The 16,655-nt window shown below is 43.1% G+C and overlaps 2 protein-coding genes across 6 annotated transcripts in view; one reads left to right on the forward strand and one right to left on the reverse strand.

Moving 5' to 3' along the window:
- The window catches only part of LOC107670573 (26S proteasome non-ATPase regulatory subunit 8-like), a 5,664-nt gene extending 1,878 nt beyond the window's left edge, over positions 1–3,786 (reverse strand). Inside the window, exons 1-5 of the mRNA XM_016463211.1 lie at positions 3,754–3,786; positions 1,323–1,395; positions 1,124–1,226; positions 758–923; positions 1–48 (exon numbers count right to left, since the gene is read on the reverse strand). Coding sequence (XP_016318697.1) covers positions 1–48; positions 758–923; positions 1,124–1,226; positions 1,323–1,395; positions 3,754–3,786 — 423 coding nt within the window. The remainder of the gene's footprint in view (positions 49–757; positions 924–1,123; positions 1,227–1,322; positions 1,396–3,753) is intronic.
- LOC107670631 (glioma tumor suppressor candidate region gene 1 protein-like) lies at positions 3,589–16,051 on the forward strand. Of its 5 annotated transcripts, none has more exons than XM_016463293.1 (15): positions 3,589–3,672; positions 5,362–5,407; positions 5,517–5,562; positions 6,085–6,150; positions 6,383–8,395; positions 8,555–8,740; positions 10,616–11,221; positions 11,561–11,771; positions 11,851–11,933; positions 12,060–12,185; positions 12,280–12,329; positions 12,585–12,733; positions 12,844–12,938; positions 13,032–13,137; positions 13,295–16,051. In XM_016463293.1, the coding sequence occupies exons 2-15, from the start codon at positions 5,367–5,369 to the stop codon at positions 14,944–14,946; spliced, it is 5,430 nt and encodes a 1,809-aa protein (XP_016318779.1). In that variant the 5' UTR covers positions 3,589–3,672; positions 5,362–5,366; the 3' UTR covers positions 14,947–16,051. The 5 variants fall into 5 exon arrangements, with proteins under 5 accessions (XP_016318779.1, XP_016318781.1, XP_016318783.1 ...); XM_016463295.1 differs by having other exon boundaries at positions 13,035–13,137; XM_016463294.1 differs by lacking the exon at positions 3,589–3,672 and adding an exon at positions 3,685–3,801.
- The last annotated feature ends 604 nt before the right edge of the window (positions 16,052–16,655 follow it).

Below are 16,655 nucleotides of genomic sequence, written 5' to 3' on the forward strand. Positions count from 1 at the left end.
ATTTCCTTTGGCAAGGAAGACCTTGTTGTAACTGCCCTCCATCAGATACTGAAATAAAGAGACAAAAAGGTAAGGGGAAAAAAAAACAGAAACTGCCAGCCGTATGCATTTAAAGGGGTCATATGATGCGATTTCAATTTTTCCTTTCTCTTTGGAGTGTTACAAGCTCTTGGTGCATAAAGAAGATCTGTAAAGTTGCAAAGACTAAAGTCTCAAATCCAAAGAGATATTCTTTATAAAAGTTAAGAGTCAGCCACGCCTACCTAAAACGGCTCGTTCTAACACGCCCCCACATGTCTACGTCACGATGTGGGAAGATTTGCATAACACCGCTCAAATGTTCACGCAAAGAAAGAAGGCGTAACTTCTATTCTCGCTGTAGTATTGTTGTTGCCGCCGCCGCCATGTCGTGAAGGCGCTGTGTGTTTCGTTGTGAAAGCGAAACTACTTTGTTTGGTCTTCCAAAAGAGGACGATATCTGCTTCGTCATGCCTGGAGCTGATCCGTGCTGGTTGCTGAGGAAATACTACAACTTAGTGCTGTGGATCGCCGGATTGGCTTACACCGTGGACGAAGTGGAGTCCAGCCCGGGGTCGTCACATGTGGTTGCCGCAAGCCCTCCCAGGCAACTCATCCCTGTGACATTTAACAAGAAATGCGAGGAAAGAAAAAGCCAGCAAAAAAATAAATAAAAATCAGGGTATAACATGTTGAAAAGGTATATTGTGTAACAAGAGAGAAAAAAAGTGTCCCACACCTGCTCTAATGAAACTGGATGTCTGATGTAGACATTTGTCTGGATGACTTTTGCGCTCAGTCTTTCCAGCTCTGTGTGGAACTCAGACACTCTGTTCTGAGACAGCAGGAAGAGCAAGTTGAGACCCAGCAACTGGTGCCTGTAGGCTGACTCAGGCAACTCATCCCTGTGACATTTAACAAGAAATGCGAGGAAAGAAAAAGCCAGCAAAAAAATAAATAAAAATCAGGGTATAACATGTTGAAAAGGTATATTGTGTAAAATGCAATATGTGATTTCAGCACACCTATTGTTGTTAGCCCATATTAAGTAAATTCTGAGTGATAGCAAGTAAACAGATAATGCAAGACCAAAAAAATTAATTACTTGTAATCAAAGTAATAACACTTCAGCTGAGCCATGTAGCGTTCAAAGGAGGGGATGTCTTTCTTCAGAATGCTCCATAGTGCTCCAATCTCCAGAACATCTCCTACAAACAACAATTAAATATTATTAATAATACATTTTAAAAATTAAAATTAAAATACCTCAAAACATCAATTAAAATGATGCCATAAATACTCACTGGCAAGGATAAGCTGCTGTTTGGTAAGTTTGGTCCCAGTAGTTGGTAGAAAGTTCAACTCCAACAGGGATATCTTAAAAATAATAATAAAAATCACCACAACACAATGCTTGGCGAATTTAAATGATACATGACAGATTCGTAATATATGAGATTTAATACCAATCGGTTCCTGAAAACTGTCAGTTGAGTTATCCGTGTATTTATCTTCATAATAAGGAACGTATTAAATATAAGTATGCAAGACAACATAATCTGAGAAAAAAACAAAAAAACATTTTGTATCTATGAATGAATATCAATTAAATCAACGAACGCTATCATTTCATATCACTACTAAGTTATATGAAATCGATGCCTGCTAGCTAACTTGCTACTTTGGCGGTGAATAAACCCAAATCCACTCACATCACTAAAAATCATGTTTTTAATATTTTATGCACATGTTAAAATTGAACTTTCAAAATTACAGAATTCAACATCAAGTTCTTGGCATATTTCTCACATTTACACACTTTGTAAGTACAAATTGAAACACAATTTAAATAAAATTATATATATATTATATATTAAATATATATATTATTTTTTTTAAATGTCTCTGTTAAAATTGTATCTATGAAATATATTTCAAATGCAATGAGGGAAATTTTTAAAGTACAATGACGGCATCGCTTTTTGGAGAAAGAACAGCAACCTAAACGTGCATCTCCATTCAGAGAAAAAAGATAACCAAAATGTTGCATAATTCTGAAAAATAATTAGTCTTTCTATGCGCGATCACGCCGTTTAAAGTGGAGCTGGTGGGGTTGGTGGTCTTAAAATGATGCACCGGCGCCCTCTGCTGGAGACTGACAACATTACTAGTGTAGTTTATTACTAGAACCTGGAATAATGAAGGTTTGCACGGATAGGTTGCTCTCGAATGTGAATACTTGTAATAATCTATTGATGCAATATCATGAGAATTATTGAGTTACATACTGCTCCGATCGATTATGGCATGGCTGAAGGAAGGAAGACGTCTCTATTGACTGGAGGACATGCGCAGTTGAAAGGAGACAAAGAGGAAGGAGTGGGTGGTGGTGGCAGATGAAAATCTATTCACTGCTATATTTCTGTCACACCAGGCAGCGATGATTTTAAAGCACCAGATCGTGAAGGTCCAAGCCACACCCTGACTGTAAGCAACATTCAAGCACAACTTCAAATGCGACCAATCAATGGAGGTAAACAAGAGGGAAGACCACGCCTCTTATACATACTTCATAAAAATGCCTTTTTGTGAGGGGGTCAAATGGTTAATTTTAGCCTTTATTACAAAGAAGCCAATCCTCCACTGTAATGCTTGCGGTCGCACCACCCCTTATTTGTGATGTTTAACAAAGAGGGCCAATCACAGGCCCCAGTGTTTCATCAAAACAGACTCCTTTGTCATAAAAACATCCGGACCCAAGGTGAAGCTGTACAGACAACCGCCTGTTTGTTATTGTGGAGAGAGTCCATCCTCGCAACTTAGTGCCATCTCACTGTTGTGGGAAAATGTTCTTCTTGGGGAGGATGATTACTAATTTTATGTAATTAGTTAGATCATAAATTGTCTTATATATATATATATACATATACATATACATACACAAAACATTTAATAGTAGAAAACTGAACTTTACTGTAGTAAACATTATTTGACCCCCCAAAAAAGCAGACTTTTTGTGTTCTTTTAAATCCCACCAATTACATGTTTTCTTTCTTACCATAACTCGAGCAGATACCTAAATGTGATTTTTTTTTTTTTTTATTAAAATAATATGCGTATACAACAACAAACTTTAGATTTTTACATTTTTGGGAGATTTTCGTCAGTCATACAACAGCTTGTTTATATATATATATATATATATAATGCAATTAAATTATAGGAAATCTAGTGTTACAGTCTAGCTTATGTATACATTTTTTCAAAATATTAATGTCTAGGTAATGTGTTATCTTGTCTATATTGTTGTTCATATCATGGTTAAACTATTGTCATTGAACGTTGTATCTTGTCTTATGTTTACAACCGCAAAACCAGATAATGTTATTCAATTTAATGAAGCACAATATTTCCCTACTTTTACAGTGAAACCGATACACAAATAATGCATAATATCGTGTCGATGTAAAAGGACAAACGCGTATTGCCGCAGTAATAATAATAACAACAACTACAGTGTGGTGTTATCTATTAATCAGGCGATCGCGTCGGGCCTCTGTTTCCTGCTTGTGAGCGCTATGCTTGGGTCCTGACGCGGAGCCCGTGCAGGGCCGTACTGGAGACCCCGCGCCGCCTGCACCTCTATCGTCTCGGGTGAGTTTGATACAATGTAGCGATTTCTCTATAATTCTCAATAACTATTGCAATGCTGCAACATTCGCATGCAGACCTCACCTCTTCCTGCTTCATATAGCCGGCCCGCTGCATAGGTCGGTGAATAGGGTGATTTTACAGCGAATTCCCAAGCATACCCCCTGATCCAAGAGTATTCCAACATAAACTCATATTTAGCAGGGATAAAGATAGGCTACGCATTTGCGTCTATTGGAGCCAGAACACCAAATATTCACCAATTATGTGCATTGGCTCCAGTGAATGCGCTCTTACGGCAGAAATACTACGTGTTTACAGTCAGTGATTGTCATATTTGTTCGTATTGCGTCTGTAAACGCACATATTACAGCTAGGAAGCTAGCTAGCCACAGCTAACTGAACCTTCTGCAGAACGAGCGTCAAAAAGGCGAATTAAAGGCATGTTGTGCGGTTTAACTTGCAAAATGGTTGCAGATAAAAGCATGTGCACGAGAGGGAATGTCGAGCGAGTTATTACAGCTTTACAAATGCGAAAAATATCCGCCGTGTCCTGCAGGTCCAGAGTGTCCATTCACGTCTCCGGTGCTCTTCTGATGCGAGATGCTCTCAAAATGCCCGAAAACAAGTCTGACAGAAGAAGGTCTCGCAGATGTTTGTTAATGATGGTCTGTGTGTGCTTTTCGCAGAGACTGTTTAACCCCCAACAAACATTAGTGGCGTCCCCGCCTACCTCATCCTCATTTTGTGGTTTTGATTTGTTTAGATCGAGACTGTGACCAGGAAAAGCACAGCGACTCGCCAAAGTCGTGAAAGTTGGTGCGCGTGAGTCTGTAAATCGTGATATTGGACTCTCGGTGGTGTTTTTCTGTCTGCGAGACAGTGTGAGGTGATACGCGCGCTTTTCCCTCAGCTTGTCTCGCGCATATAGTTCAGCTGCTGTGCTTTCAAAGGATGTGAAAACGTTCATTCGTTTTATATTCTCAATATACAAAGTATCGGAATGCTTTATATTTCAGTATACGTTTGTATTGAACCTAAATCGATCCGTGTAGTGTTTCAGTTATCATTCATTTATTTCACCAGAACAACTTAATGCTGGTTTAATATTAATTTCATGATTCAACATTCTTGGATATATGGATGGATAATACCAAAAGCTTGCTGACTTGTTTGTATGTTATATTTATTTTTAAATATAAATGTATTTTGTTTTCTTTTTTTGACACGTGACACTCACTAACGAAAGGTTTACCTTGCCTTGCATTTTTACGTTGCAGTCTGCCGTTAATATTATTGGCATTTTTTTTTGTCAACAGTGTGATTTATATTCTTTAGATTTAAATTGATAGTGTTTGGAACTGTGATTTGAAAAAGTGTAATTCTTGAAAAACTTTTCATGAATTTTTGTTAAAGGGGTCATATGATGCGATTTCAAGTTTTCCTTATAATGATCTTTAAAAAAGCATCATATGACCCCTTTAATTGTTCTGCTTTGTTTTCATTAGTCTGCATGGTCCAATTCAAATATCAAATTGACTCTGTGAATTAAATGACCTACATCTCACTACTGAGGAAGTATTTGCCTTTGAGTTCTCTGTAATGTTTAGCCGATTTGTAAAAAAAAAAAAAAAAAAGGACCAAATGTTCACAGGGCTAATGTTTGTGCATTTTTTTTTTTTTTTTAAACAGTTGACATGGATGATGAAGATGGCAGGTGCTTGCTAGATGTAATTTGGTAAGTTCACTCTGTTGCACCAAAAATGACAGATAACTTTCACATAACTTCAAGTTTGAATGTTGGTTGTACGTAAACCCAGCTGAATAACATCTTTCTTGTTGTACAGTGACCCACAGGCACTCAATGATTTTCTTCATGGATCAGAAACACAAGTGAGTACTGAAAGTGGGAAGGAAAAAAATCTGATTTTTGCAAGCTTCACTGGTGGGCAAGGCAGAAATCCCACTTTGAAAGTGTAACCCAGATACATCACAGAAAAACACAGCATGCTCACCCAACAAGAATTCCCTGAACCTCCTAATCCTCTCCGGGTTATTTTTACATTTCTGCCCCTAAACCGGTTGTCCAGCTTATTGACCATTTCTTTAGAACATAATTGCCCCTCTTAATTTCAGTCCTGATTTTTTCCCTCTTCGGTTAATTCACGTATATGACACACTAATTTTCCTGTCTTTTGACTCCTGTTTTCTTTCCTGTTTGCTTGGCCTTTTAACTTGGTTATGCCTGCATTTTGTTCTGGTTAATTGGTGCACTGTCCTCACTTTGCTCTTCCCTTGCTTTTTCTTCTTTGTCTGCCTATTTGCCCCTTTTGCATCTGCTCCCTGTCGCTTTCACACGCCTGTCTGTGTGCTGTGGTGATTTCTGCCTGCCCTATCCTGGGTATGTCTGTGTAGCTGGACACTGATGACCTTTTGGATGGCTCAAGTGACCCGTCCAGCTCGTTCTTCTCCAGCACTGGGGTGAGTAATATCCCCCATTTGTGCCGTCCTCCTTTCTCCATCCTTTTTTGTAGTATATGTTCCTCAGCCCCACCATTCAAATCAGATGCATTGCGCAGCAGATCTGCATCTACAGCAGTCAGTCTCAGAGGCCTACCACCATCCCAGATTCATACCTGCCATTTAATTCCTTCTTCATTCTGAAAGTGTGGCTAGGATGAATGGCTAACATTGGCCTCTCTGTCTCTTCCAGGGCCACGTTCCTGAGGTCCAGCCACAGACTCAGCTGTCAACAAATGAGCCAGGCCTTCCAAGAGTCAGCGTTGATTTGGACTTCCTGGAAGATGACATCTTGGGGGGATCGCCGGGAGGAGACAACGGAAGCAATGGTGTTGGGACAAATCATGAGCCTTGTGACATTTTGCAGCAGAGCCTGGCAGAGGCTAACATCACAGAACAGAGCCTTCAAGAGGCAGATGCTGAGCTTGACCTCAGTCAATTTGGGCTAACTGGCCTTACGCAGGTGGTCCAACCCCTGCCTGATGCTGGCCTGTCTGGGGTGGGCATTGGAGGTGCAACTCAGATTTTTCCAAACCAAGGCACCTCTGCTGTACCCTCTAATGCCACCCAAGACATGCTCAGCTCAGTCCTGGCACATCCAGGCCTGCAGCTACAACCCCAGGTCATGAACAAAGCTATCAGCATCCAGCCATTCGTACAGCAAGTCGGGCTTGGAAATGTAACCCTTCAACCTATTTCGAGCCTTCAGGCCTTACCGAATGGCAGTCAGTCTGGACCGTTGGGCATTGGACAAATTCAAGTTGTGGGCCAACCCACTGTAATGACTATAAATCCATCTGGGCAGCAGATCTTGGCGAAAACCATGGGTGGCTACCAACTGCATCAACCTGGGCCTGAGGCAGCAAGCGCTGGAACGCAGGGTGGGCTTGGAGGCTCTGTTTTGAGTTCAGGAGGTGGACTTTTAATTCAAGGGGGCAAGGCCACTCTAGGGTCCCCTGCCTTAAATGGGCCAGCTGTCTGCTTAAGCAACACAAATACCAACAACAGCTCAACTACAATGGCCACTGCTGGTGGCATTGTGGGTTTTGGTAATGCCTCTTTGGGTGCAGGAATTGGATCTCAAACCCAGCCTCAAGGCCAAATTATGCAGAACGTCATCATCCAGCGAACACCAACGCCAATACAGCCCAAACCTCCGCAAGGGGGTGCCATCCAACCCAAAGTCTTCAAGCAACAGCAACAGCTTCCTGCTCCACATGCCTTGCCAAATGATACTAATAAGGCTCTGGGAGTACAGCAAATCCCAGTATCAGCTGGTCAGAATGTAACGTTCCTCGGGAAGCCTGGCTCAAACGTAGTCTTGAGCACACAGGCCACGTCGCAGGGAACACAGTTTTCTCAAGCGCTTTTTAAGCAACAAGGCCCCCAAACGTCTGGCAAACCGCTCAGTGTTCACTTGTTAAACCAGCAGGGCAGCATTGTCATTCCCTCACAAACTGTCCTGCAGAGCCAAAACCACCAGTTCCTGTTACCGGGGCTTCAGGCAGGAGGTCAGATCCTGACTCAGCATCCCGGGGGTCACATCATTACCAGTCAGGGGCCTGGAGGGCAGATAATCGCTAATCAGATCTTGACAGCCAATCAGAACATCAACCTGGGTCAGATGTTGGCCTCACAAGGTCACCCTGGTGCCGCCCATATTCTCTCTGGACACATCCAGCTCCAGCCTGGTCAGATGGGTCAGCCCACACTGTTCCAAATGCCGCTGTCCTTGGCGCAAACGCAGACACAAGCCCATCCGGTAACGGGCCATGTACAAACGGTCATCCAGGGCATGCCGATACAGAATTCCCTGTCTGTGGAGAGTCTTAGCCCAGCAGTCAGTTTACAGACGTTGCAGCAATCTGGAGGCATCCCTAATAACAGTAACAGTGGGTCGACGGCCATGGCGCCGTGCCAGCCAGGAGAGGGTATCACGGTATTGGGTGGTTCTACGGACCCTGCTGCTCAATCAGCACAGACCCAACTGCAACCCTCAATTCTCACGGTTCAGACGACTCCACCGGTTTCAGTAGCAGCTTCGGTTCCTTCCTCTTCATCTCCATCCCCAACTATGGTCACATCCACATCCTCAATGGTGGGTTTGGGTCCTCAGGCCCAGCACAGCCCAGGAAAGGTGTTGTTCACATCACCTGGTTCCAGCATGATCCTTAGTCAGGAGTCTCTTCAAATGTTCCTGCAGCAGGTCAGTGTGCTCTCTTTAAACCTTATCTGTTGTTTGCAAACTGTGTGTCTTTGCTAATAAGCTAACATAACAACATTTGATCCCCAAGCTGACCTCTGACCAGTTTGGATGATTGTTTTACCTCTCCCATTCCTGAACTGATAAATGTACCCATGTTAGGACCAACAGCAGCAAGCAGGAAAAGACCCACCTGCCGCTGTGGGTGTACCTGCATCTGTTATCGTCAGCGGCAGCAGTTCTGGTCCCGCCCCTTCAGGCCATGACAACTTGTTAGCTGAGACTCGGCAGAGGCAGAGTCCCAGCCCCTCTCTTGGCCCCGCCCACATGGCAACAGTGGTTAACAAGGTAGATGAGCTCATGCTCCGCGCTAAGCCCCACCCACTTGTTGCTGCCACTGCTGCGTATTGGACCACTGTCTCCCAGCAGAACTCCCTTTCTTTCTCTGCCCCCTTGTCTTTCTACTGTCATTGCTCAGGCTTGGATTCCTTTTTATTGCTCTTTCACTCATTCTCACTCTTGTTTTTGCCTGTGATTTCATCAGGTCTTTCTTTCTGCAATCTGCACTGTTATCCATTTCTTTAATTGATACTATAATTATAGTGTAATGGGTTTATTTTGTCCATTAATCAGTACTGTTATTGCATGCTATACCTTTCCCTCAATATTCATTTATTTCCGGCTGTTATTTGCATGATCATTTTTGAGTAGGAAGCTTCCACTAACTGGGATATGGGTTTTTGCAAATAACAGTGCAGTGCCGTTGTTACACTTCAAATGGTGTCACATGCAATAATGAAACTCTAGGGACTTTATTTTTCATTTGTGTGTTTGCATCATCTCCATGCATCTTCCCATGGGCATGTCATGATGGAGCAATGGCTCTTCCTATTAGTTTCCCTGCTGTAAATCTTTGCCGCTCACTCTGTCCATTCATATTAACATTGTCTACTCACTACTTCTGCTACCCTCACGTTCGGTAACTGCTGTTTTTATCCTCGATCAGTCCCCCCTCCCACCACCACCGAGCCTCCCCAAGAGAAATGAAATTAATTCCTTTCAAGATCACTTTCAAAGATTTGATCTTGATCACTTGCTCGCTGCCCTGAATTACCTTTGCCCTCTACCAGCAAATTTGTTTTAGTTTTAGATTTTTACTATTTTTATTTCTTGTCTGTTCTCTGTGAACCAATTTTTGTTGTTCTTTGCAAAAATTGTCCTCATGTCAGTTGTCTTAACACAACTTTTCATCATTAGGACATTAATGTATAAACTGTCTAAAATTAAATGGAAAACACCATGAAATATGAAGCCATTTAGAGTTACGTGATGTTCTGTCATTTCCTAAAGTGAATAATTGAAAAATGTAATGTATAATAATATATTCAGAAGCACCTGGAATTTGCGTATCTATTTAAAGGGATAGTTCACCCCAAAATGAAAATTCTATCATTAATTACTCACCCTCATGTCGTTCCAAACCCGTAAGACCTTTGTTCATCTTTGGAACATGGATTAAGATATTTTTGATGAAATCCAAGAGCTAAAATTACGGTTGATCCACTGATGTCACATGGACTATTTTAACAATATCCTTACTACTTTTCTGGACCTTGAACATGGTAGTTGCGTTGCTGTCCATGCAGGGTCAGAAAGCTCTCGGATTTAATCAAAAATATCTTAATTTGTGTTCCGAAGAGGAACAAAGTTCTTGTGGGTTTGGAACTACATGAGAGTGAGTAATTAATTGCAGAATTTTCATTTTTGGGTGAACTATCCCTTTAAGCATTGTTTTGTCTTTTCTGTTGTTCCCATCTGCTTGTTGTATAGTGTCTCAGCTTCACTACTTGATATGTTTTTACAGAAGTTCTTCCCTAATTCACTCAGTGATTGTAAACTGTTGTGGTTAGCGAAGAGGTTACCCATCATCTAAAACTGATAAAGTCTTTCAGAGAAGTGAGGAAAAGTCTCAAACAAATAGATAAGAAAATCCAGATCTTCCTGAAAACATTTCTCCTATTTTATGTTGATGATTTTTTTTTTTGCTGTGCAGAATTGAAGTTCAAATGTCAGTATTGCAAAATGTTAGTTGCTGAAATTTCAGTGCATCCCTAAAAATACATTTTCCCAGAATGATGAATTAAAAATATGAACTGGCTGATTAACCAAACATCCGTTGACTATTTTCTCTCTTCCTCCTCCTCCTCTTTTTATGCTGTCTAGGTTCCATCGGCAGCACATTCACAGTCTATAAAGATCCAAAGCGCCTCCCCATCTCAGCCTGTGGTCACCCCTGCACCAACACCCACCCTGACTGACAGTCCTCAACCTGCCCAAGCTTCTCCCATAACCATCGGGCAGCAGATCCAGTCTCCTCACCAGCACCAGCAGTCTCGGCCTCCGTCACAGCCCCAGCCTCAGTCTCAGGCACAGACTCCCTCGCGCTCCTGCACGCCTTCCTCTCTACCGCCTCTCTTTATCATACACAATCAGATCGGAGGTTCTCCACAACCGCAACAGCAGCAGCCTCAGCAAGTACAAGTGCAGCTCCAGCCTCAAGTTCTTCCTCAGCCTACCGCCCTGCAGCCAGACATACCTCCTTCCTCCTGTTCCCCGAAGCCTCCACAGCCACTTCCTGCACAGTTCCAGTTCCAGCCTGCTGTGAGCTCGCCTCCAGCTGCAGTGGTGAAACAGCAGGTGACAGTGGTGCCGGGGCTGACTGCGGAACAGCAGCATCACCTTCAACTGGTCAGTGCACAGCTGCAGACCATGTCATCCATCACACAGCCCTCTCCTCAGCAAAAGCAGCTTTTGGAAAAACTTCACCAGGTATTACGTCATCATCTTAGCCTTTATATTGTGTTCTAACTGATTGTGAAATAACAAAGTTTGCACTGAAATGTAAATACTTGACAAAATCAGCCATCGGCACATTTTTTATGGTTAATTCACCGTTATATAGAGCAGAGCTTTGTTAACATTTAGGTGCCACTGTGGGCAGGACTACTACTTACTATGAAAAAATAGGTAATAGGTAAGGCAGGTAGAATTAGGTAAAAAAAATAGGTAAGAGCTCCTGCTCTTACAAATCTCCAGAATTGTTTTTTTTTTTTCTTTTCCATATGAACTCTACTAAAATGATTATCTATGTGCTTGCGATTTATACAGATCCAGCAAAACATTATTCTCCAGGCTAAGCAGCAAGCTCAGGCACAAGCCCAAGCCCAGGCCTCTCAACAACAGGCTACAAACCAGTTCAACAAAATGCCAGATCAGCATTCAGTCCAAGCTGCAACTTCAACGGCGAGTGTCACCATCCAAGCGCCAGTCCAGTCCCTTCTGCAGCAGAAATCTGTGCTTGTCAAGTCCTCTACTACAAGTGGGGATCCCATATGTTTATTCTTTAGATGTTCACTTTCAAATATTCCTATGTTTACAATGTGTTGTCTTCACCTTAGGTGCAAATGACACTCAAGTATTTTCTGCTGGGGCTACAGTGAACCAGGGAATCACAACACCAAACCTTGCGCAGGCTGTTCAGGTGAGAGAAATTTAGTTTGTTAGTATTTTTAATGTAGTTTACAGCTGGATAATTGACCTTTGTAGTACAGATATTGCAGAATTATCTTTACTCAATTTTGAACACTCTCTTGACTCTGGTTTGCAGGCAAAGCCAGGAGTCATTAGTTCAGTTGGTGGTCTGACTCTGAGTAAAGCAGGTTTGCAGATACAGGTTTTAGGCACTGCACTCTCCCAAATGCCCACACCTCAACCACCTGCTCTACAAACACAGGTAAGATTCAAAATCACATTACATAAGACTATTAAAATGAACTGGATGATGTCTTATTTGTGGTAATCTTTTGTTATCTCTTGTCTTTTCACAGACTTCCACATTAAAAAGGCCTTTTAGTTTGGAACCAAGCAAAGAAGCTAGGTATTATATACATATAAATAGCATAAATTGCAAATGTTATTAGTTAAATCCAAGAATAAGCCCATAAATTATGAGAAAGTGGCATTTAAGGGATTAGTACTGTAAAACTGTTTGCCAGTCATTGAACACAAATCATTAAGTATGCCTCATGCAAGGTTTGAAGCCATTTGTTTGATGACCTGCTAGTTGTTTTGCACTAGGCTTTTTTAAAGATCAGCAGTTTTCCCACCCACATGCTTGTGTATCTGTTTGTAGGATGCTGGAACAGCTGCGAAAACAGCAAGGCTCTGTTCTCCATCCTGACTACAGCTCTCCTTTCCACTCATTTGAGGATAAACTTCATAGACTGCTGCCGTACCACCTGTACCAAGGCATGGCTTCATCCCCGGAAGACTACCGCAAAGGTAAATGTTCATACCTCTTTGTGAACACTCTTTTAAGGTCCTGTAGTGTAGTTGTGTGGCACCCTCTTTAGGGCTGCTGTGTAACTCTTGCTTTACGCTTCTCTGTCCAGTGGATGATGAATTTGAGAATGTCTCATGCCAACTCTTGAAGCGCACGCAAGCAATGGTGGATAAATATCGTCACCTGCTTTTTGAGGAGTCAAAGGTATCATTTAAATCTCACCCACTTGACCTCTCTTGATGTTTGGACCTTATGAGCCCTAAATTCATTGGCATCTTGTGTGTTTGTTACCTTGAGCAGAGGCTGGGTCCCTCTGCAGAGATGGTTATGATTGACCGGATGTTCATTCAGGAGGAGAAGGTTGCTCTTAATCAGGATAGGGTTCTGGCCAAGGAGAAACCAGGTAATGACTAAAGTTCAATACAAGTTAAAGTTGCCATGAAATTGCTTCATGACCACTGTGACAGTTACTCGACCAATAGCTTGTAAATTGTAAATGAGAACAAACTTTTTTTCTGATGGTGTGGTATTTAATCACTTTCATCTCTTACTCTTTGCAGAAGAATTTGTGGCCAATTCCTGTTTGCTGGACAGCAGTGCTGTGAGACCTGTACAGGTGGAGCTGAGTTCTGTACGAACCGCATCATCATCAGCAGCAGGTGCAGGTCAACCTGCTCCAGCTGCAGCTGTTGCCCCTGCTCCAACCCCAACCCCTGCACCTACTCCAGCTGCTGCCCCGACTCCTGCTTCTACCCCTGCCCTCTTCCCTCCTACCAAGCTGGTGATCAAGCAAGGTGGTGGGGGAGCGTCGGTATCCTGGTCCACCAGCTCCACCCCTACACTTGCTCCCGTGGTCCGGCCATCTGCAGAGCCAGTCACGCCAAGTGCCTCCTTTAGCCGCACTCCGTCCTCCCACCCTGCTGATGATGACGATGATGTTGCGCTTCCCCAGCGGACCAGCAAACCGCCCATCAAGACCTACGAGGCACGCCAGCGTATAGGTTTGAAGCTGAAGATCAAGCAGGAGGCGGGATTTAGTAAGGTGGTTCACAACACTGCTTTAGATCCGGTCCACTCCCAATCCCAACTCACGGCACAACCGCCGACCCCCGAGCAGCCGCAGAAAGTCAAGCCCACCCATGTAACCCCACTCACCAAAGTCATTAGAACTCCTCCTCCAACGTCTTACCCCACCCCCTCTTCCACTGTCACTACGGTAACTGCACACCCAGGCTCTGCCTCCAGTAGCGCAACTTCCTCTAGTGGACCTGCGCCCTCATTTTCCTCCTCCTGGTCTTCATCGTCCCCTTCCACATCTACGGCTCAGATGAATGGCACTCTGGAACACCATGAGGTAGGCAGAGTTAAACGGAACCCAGCGTCCACAGCGACTCCTCCACTAACCACTTGCCGGCTCCCGCTTCGAAAGACGTACCGTGAGAACATCAGTCCACGTCGCAGGCCAGGAGTACCAGGAGGAGGTGGAGACACGTTGCCCATTGTACCAGCAGGACCCCCTATTGCTTCTTCCCCCCAGCCACAAGGTTCCTCCCCTCAACCTGAACGGACTGTGATAGCCAGTGTGAAACTAGAGAGGCAGGGTGGACATGGGCAGTCCCACCCCCATGCAGAGTCACAGAGCCTCGCAGCAGTAGAGGATGTCCTCTACCGTGGCATCAAAAATGCGTACCAACATCACAGAGATTTCTCCGACAAAGAGGATGAGGTCGAGGCAGAGAAAGGTGGCGGTTTGGGGCGGTTGAAGGGCATAGGGAGCAAAAACCGAGAGGGAGGAAGGGGAACCTTCAGGATGGATCAGCATGCCCCTGGCCCACCTTCTCCTGGAGAGTCTTCCTGCACAAGAGACTCCACACTTCCTGCCAAACGCTGTAAGTCCGATTCTCCGGATATGGACAATGCAAGTTTCTCCAGCGGCAGCCCGCCACCTGACGACTCGTTGAATGAGCACCTGCAGTGTGCCATAGACAGTATACTGAACCTCCAACAGGGCCCTCCTGGACATGGAGGCTCAGGGAAAGGGGCTTTAGGGAGGGTTCATGGGGAAAACCTGCCTAATCAGCACCAAACCCATCCTTCCTACAGACAGTCTCCCCTCTCCACGCCACCCTCGTCCACCCCCATGTCCCAGCATCCACAGGTAGGGGGCCGAGGACAAAATGGGAATTTGGTTTCACAGACGCACAGTAGATAACAGCCCCTGTAGCCTATGTTGACTGAAAGACTGAAAAGCAGGATGTCAAAGGATAGGGGAAGCAAACGGAGACACTTTTCCCATGATCAGCTGTTTGCTTTGTTTGTCTGTGGTTTGTGCTGATGAAATGTGTTCTTTTGGTTTACATATGGCCCTTTAAGTGTACTTTCTAGAGTATAAAAAGTGCACTTTGATATGATTTTCAAAATTTTGTCCCTCTGTTTTTTCCTGGGTTCGAATCTGGGACGGTTCTTATGTCAGTTTCCCAATTTAAAGATTTCTCTCAACTTGTGAGAGACAAAAATATATGACCATTCATTTAATAAATAATGTTTGTAATTACTGTGACGTATGCGGATTGCAGGAACTTTTTAAGTGATATCATGAAAACTGTCATATAGTAGTTAATTTGGTTATTTTGGATAATTTATTTTGAAGAGACTAATGGATCACTTCTCCCTTTGTTAGAATGGTCACCCTTTACCATGGAATTATGTTTTTGGGAACTGGTGATCACTGTGTAGAGGCTCATTAATGCATAGTAGTATAGTGCTGTATCTCCCCAAAGACAAGAAATCTGGTTTTGGTTGTCCAGCTACAGGAATTAACAATGAAGCTTTCACAAACAGAAAAGTCACCAGAACTGTAGAAAATCTCTTGACCTTTAACGCATTCCAGCATCAAGAGCACATTTACAAATCAAACATACACAGCACAGCAAATGTGGTCACCCTTTTAATAAAAAAAAAAAAAAAAGATGTAATATGATTTTCCTGGGAAGAATATTATTGAAAATCTGAAAAACAGCCATTTTTGCATCTACGAAGTGCAGAGTGTGAAAAGTTCCCAGACACAAAGCCTCCCTCATATATGCCTTTTTTCTCTTTTTGTAGGCGTATGTATGTTCAGACACTTTTACACAATTAAGATAGAATCACTGAAAGATCTTCAAACCGTTCAGAAGCAAACACAGCGAAAGCAATGACATGGAAAAAAAAGAACAATGATGTAAAGAAAAAAAATAGAACTGTAAGAATTTGAAGTATAGTACTACAGATTAATTTTGTATTGTATTTATTGTGTATAATGACACTTTTTAAGAAAAACCTGTACATTTAGTAAAACTGTAAATTAAACCTTGCTTCTTTTATGAAACAATCACACTTGTTTCTCTTTGCCATTTGACTTGGTTGTTTTTTTTTTTAAGGCTGACAGCTGAAGAGATTTATTTCTTCATTGTTTATATGTAATGATCTTACTGGCCAGTAGGGGGCATTGCTTAATCGGGTCTGAGTCAGAGAGGCGCACCAGAGCACAATATAGATGATCTGCCAAGTGTCTCAAAGGTGGTCTGTCATGCCAGTATCAAGAGTCACGTGAACATCTGCTCTGCAAACAGATCTCTTAGATCAAACAAAAGCCAACGAAATCATAATAGAATACATTGCCCCATGGTGCAGCGTCTGCTGAAAGACAAGCAGACCCACCACACCCTCATGTTTGCAGGCAGTACTTTATGTAAATGAATGACTCCCTATAAAACGCTTGACTCCACCTTAGCATGTTGATGCGGCCCCCTCACTCCCTGTCCCCACCCTGGTTTAAACCCATTGTCATCACTCGCCGTCCAGAGCTCTCCCCTGCTTCTGCGTCAGGCAGTGTTTGAAGAAGAGGTGCAGAGAGAAACGTAGGCAGGGAAAGAGGCAGTA

This window comes from Sinocyclocheilus anshuiensis, unplaced genomic scaffold (genome assembly GCF_001515605.1).
Source record: "Sinocyclocheilus anshuiensis isolate Anshui unplaced genomic scaffold, SAMN03320099.WGS_v1.1 scaffold140, whole genome shotgun sequence".
Taxonomy (NCBI): domain Eukaryota; kingdom Metazoa; phylum Chordata; class Actinopteri; order Cypriniformes; family Cyprinidae; genus Sinocyclocheilus; species Sinocyclocheilus anshuiensis.

What these genes read in the sequence shown, in the direction of transcription:
- LOC107670631 (XM_016463293.1), top strand. Translation starts at nt 5,367, where the DNA reads ATGGATGATGAAGATGGCAGGTGCTTGCTAGATGTAATTTG. An exon ending in CACCTGCTCTACAAACACAG is followed by an intron (nt 12,186 to 12,279) that starts GTAAGATTCAAA and finishes GTCTTTTCACAG; the next exon opens with ACTTCCACATTAAAAAGGCC. An exon ending in GAACCAAGCAAAGAAGCTAG is followed by an intron (nt 12,330 to 12,584) that starts GTATTATATACA and finishes ATCTGTTTGTAG; the next exon opens with GATGCTGGAACAGCTGCGAA.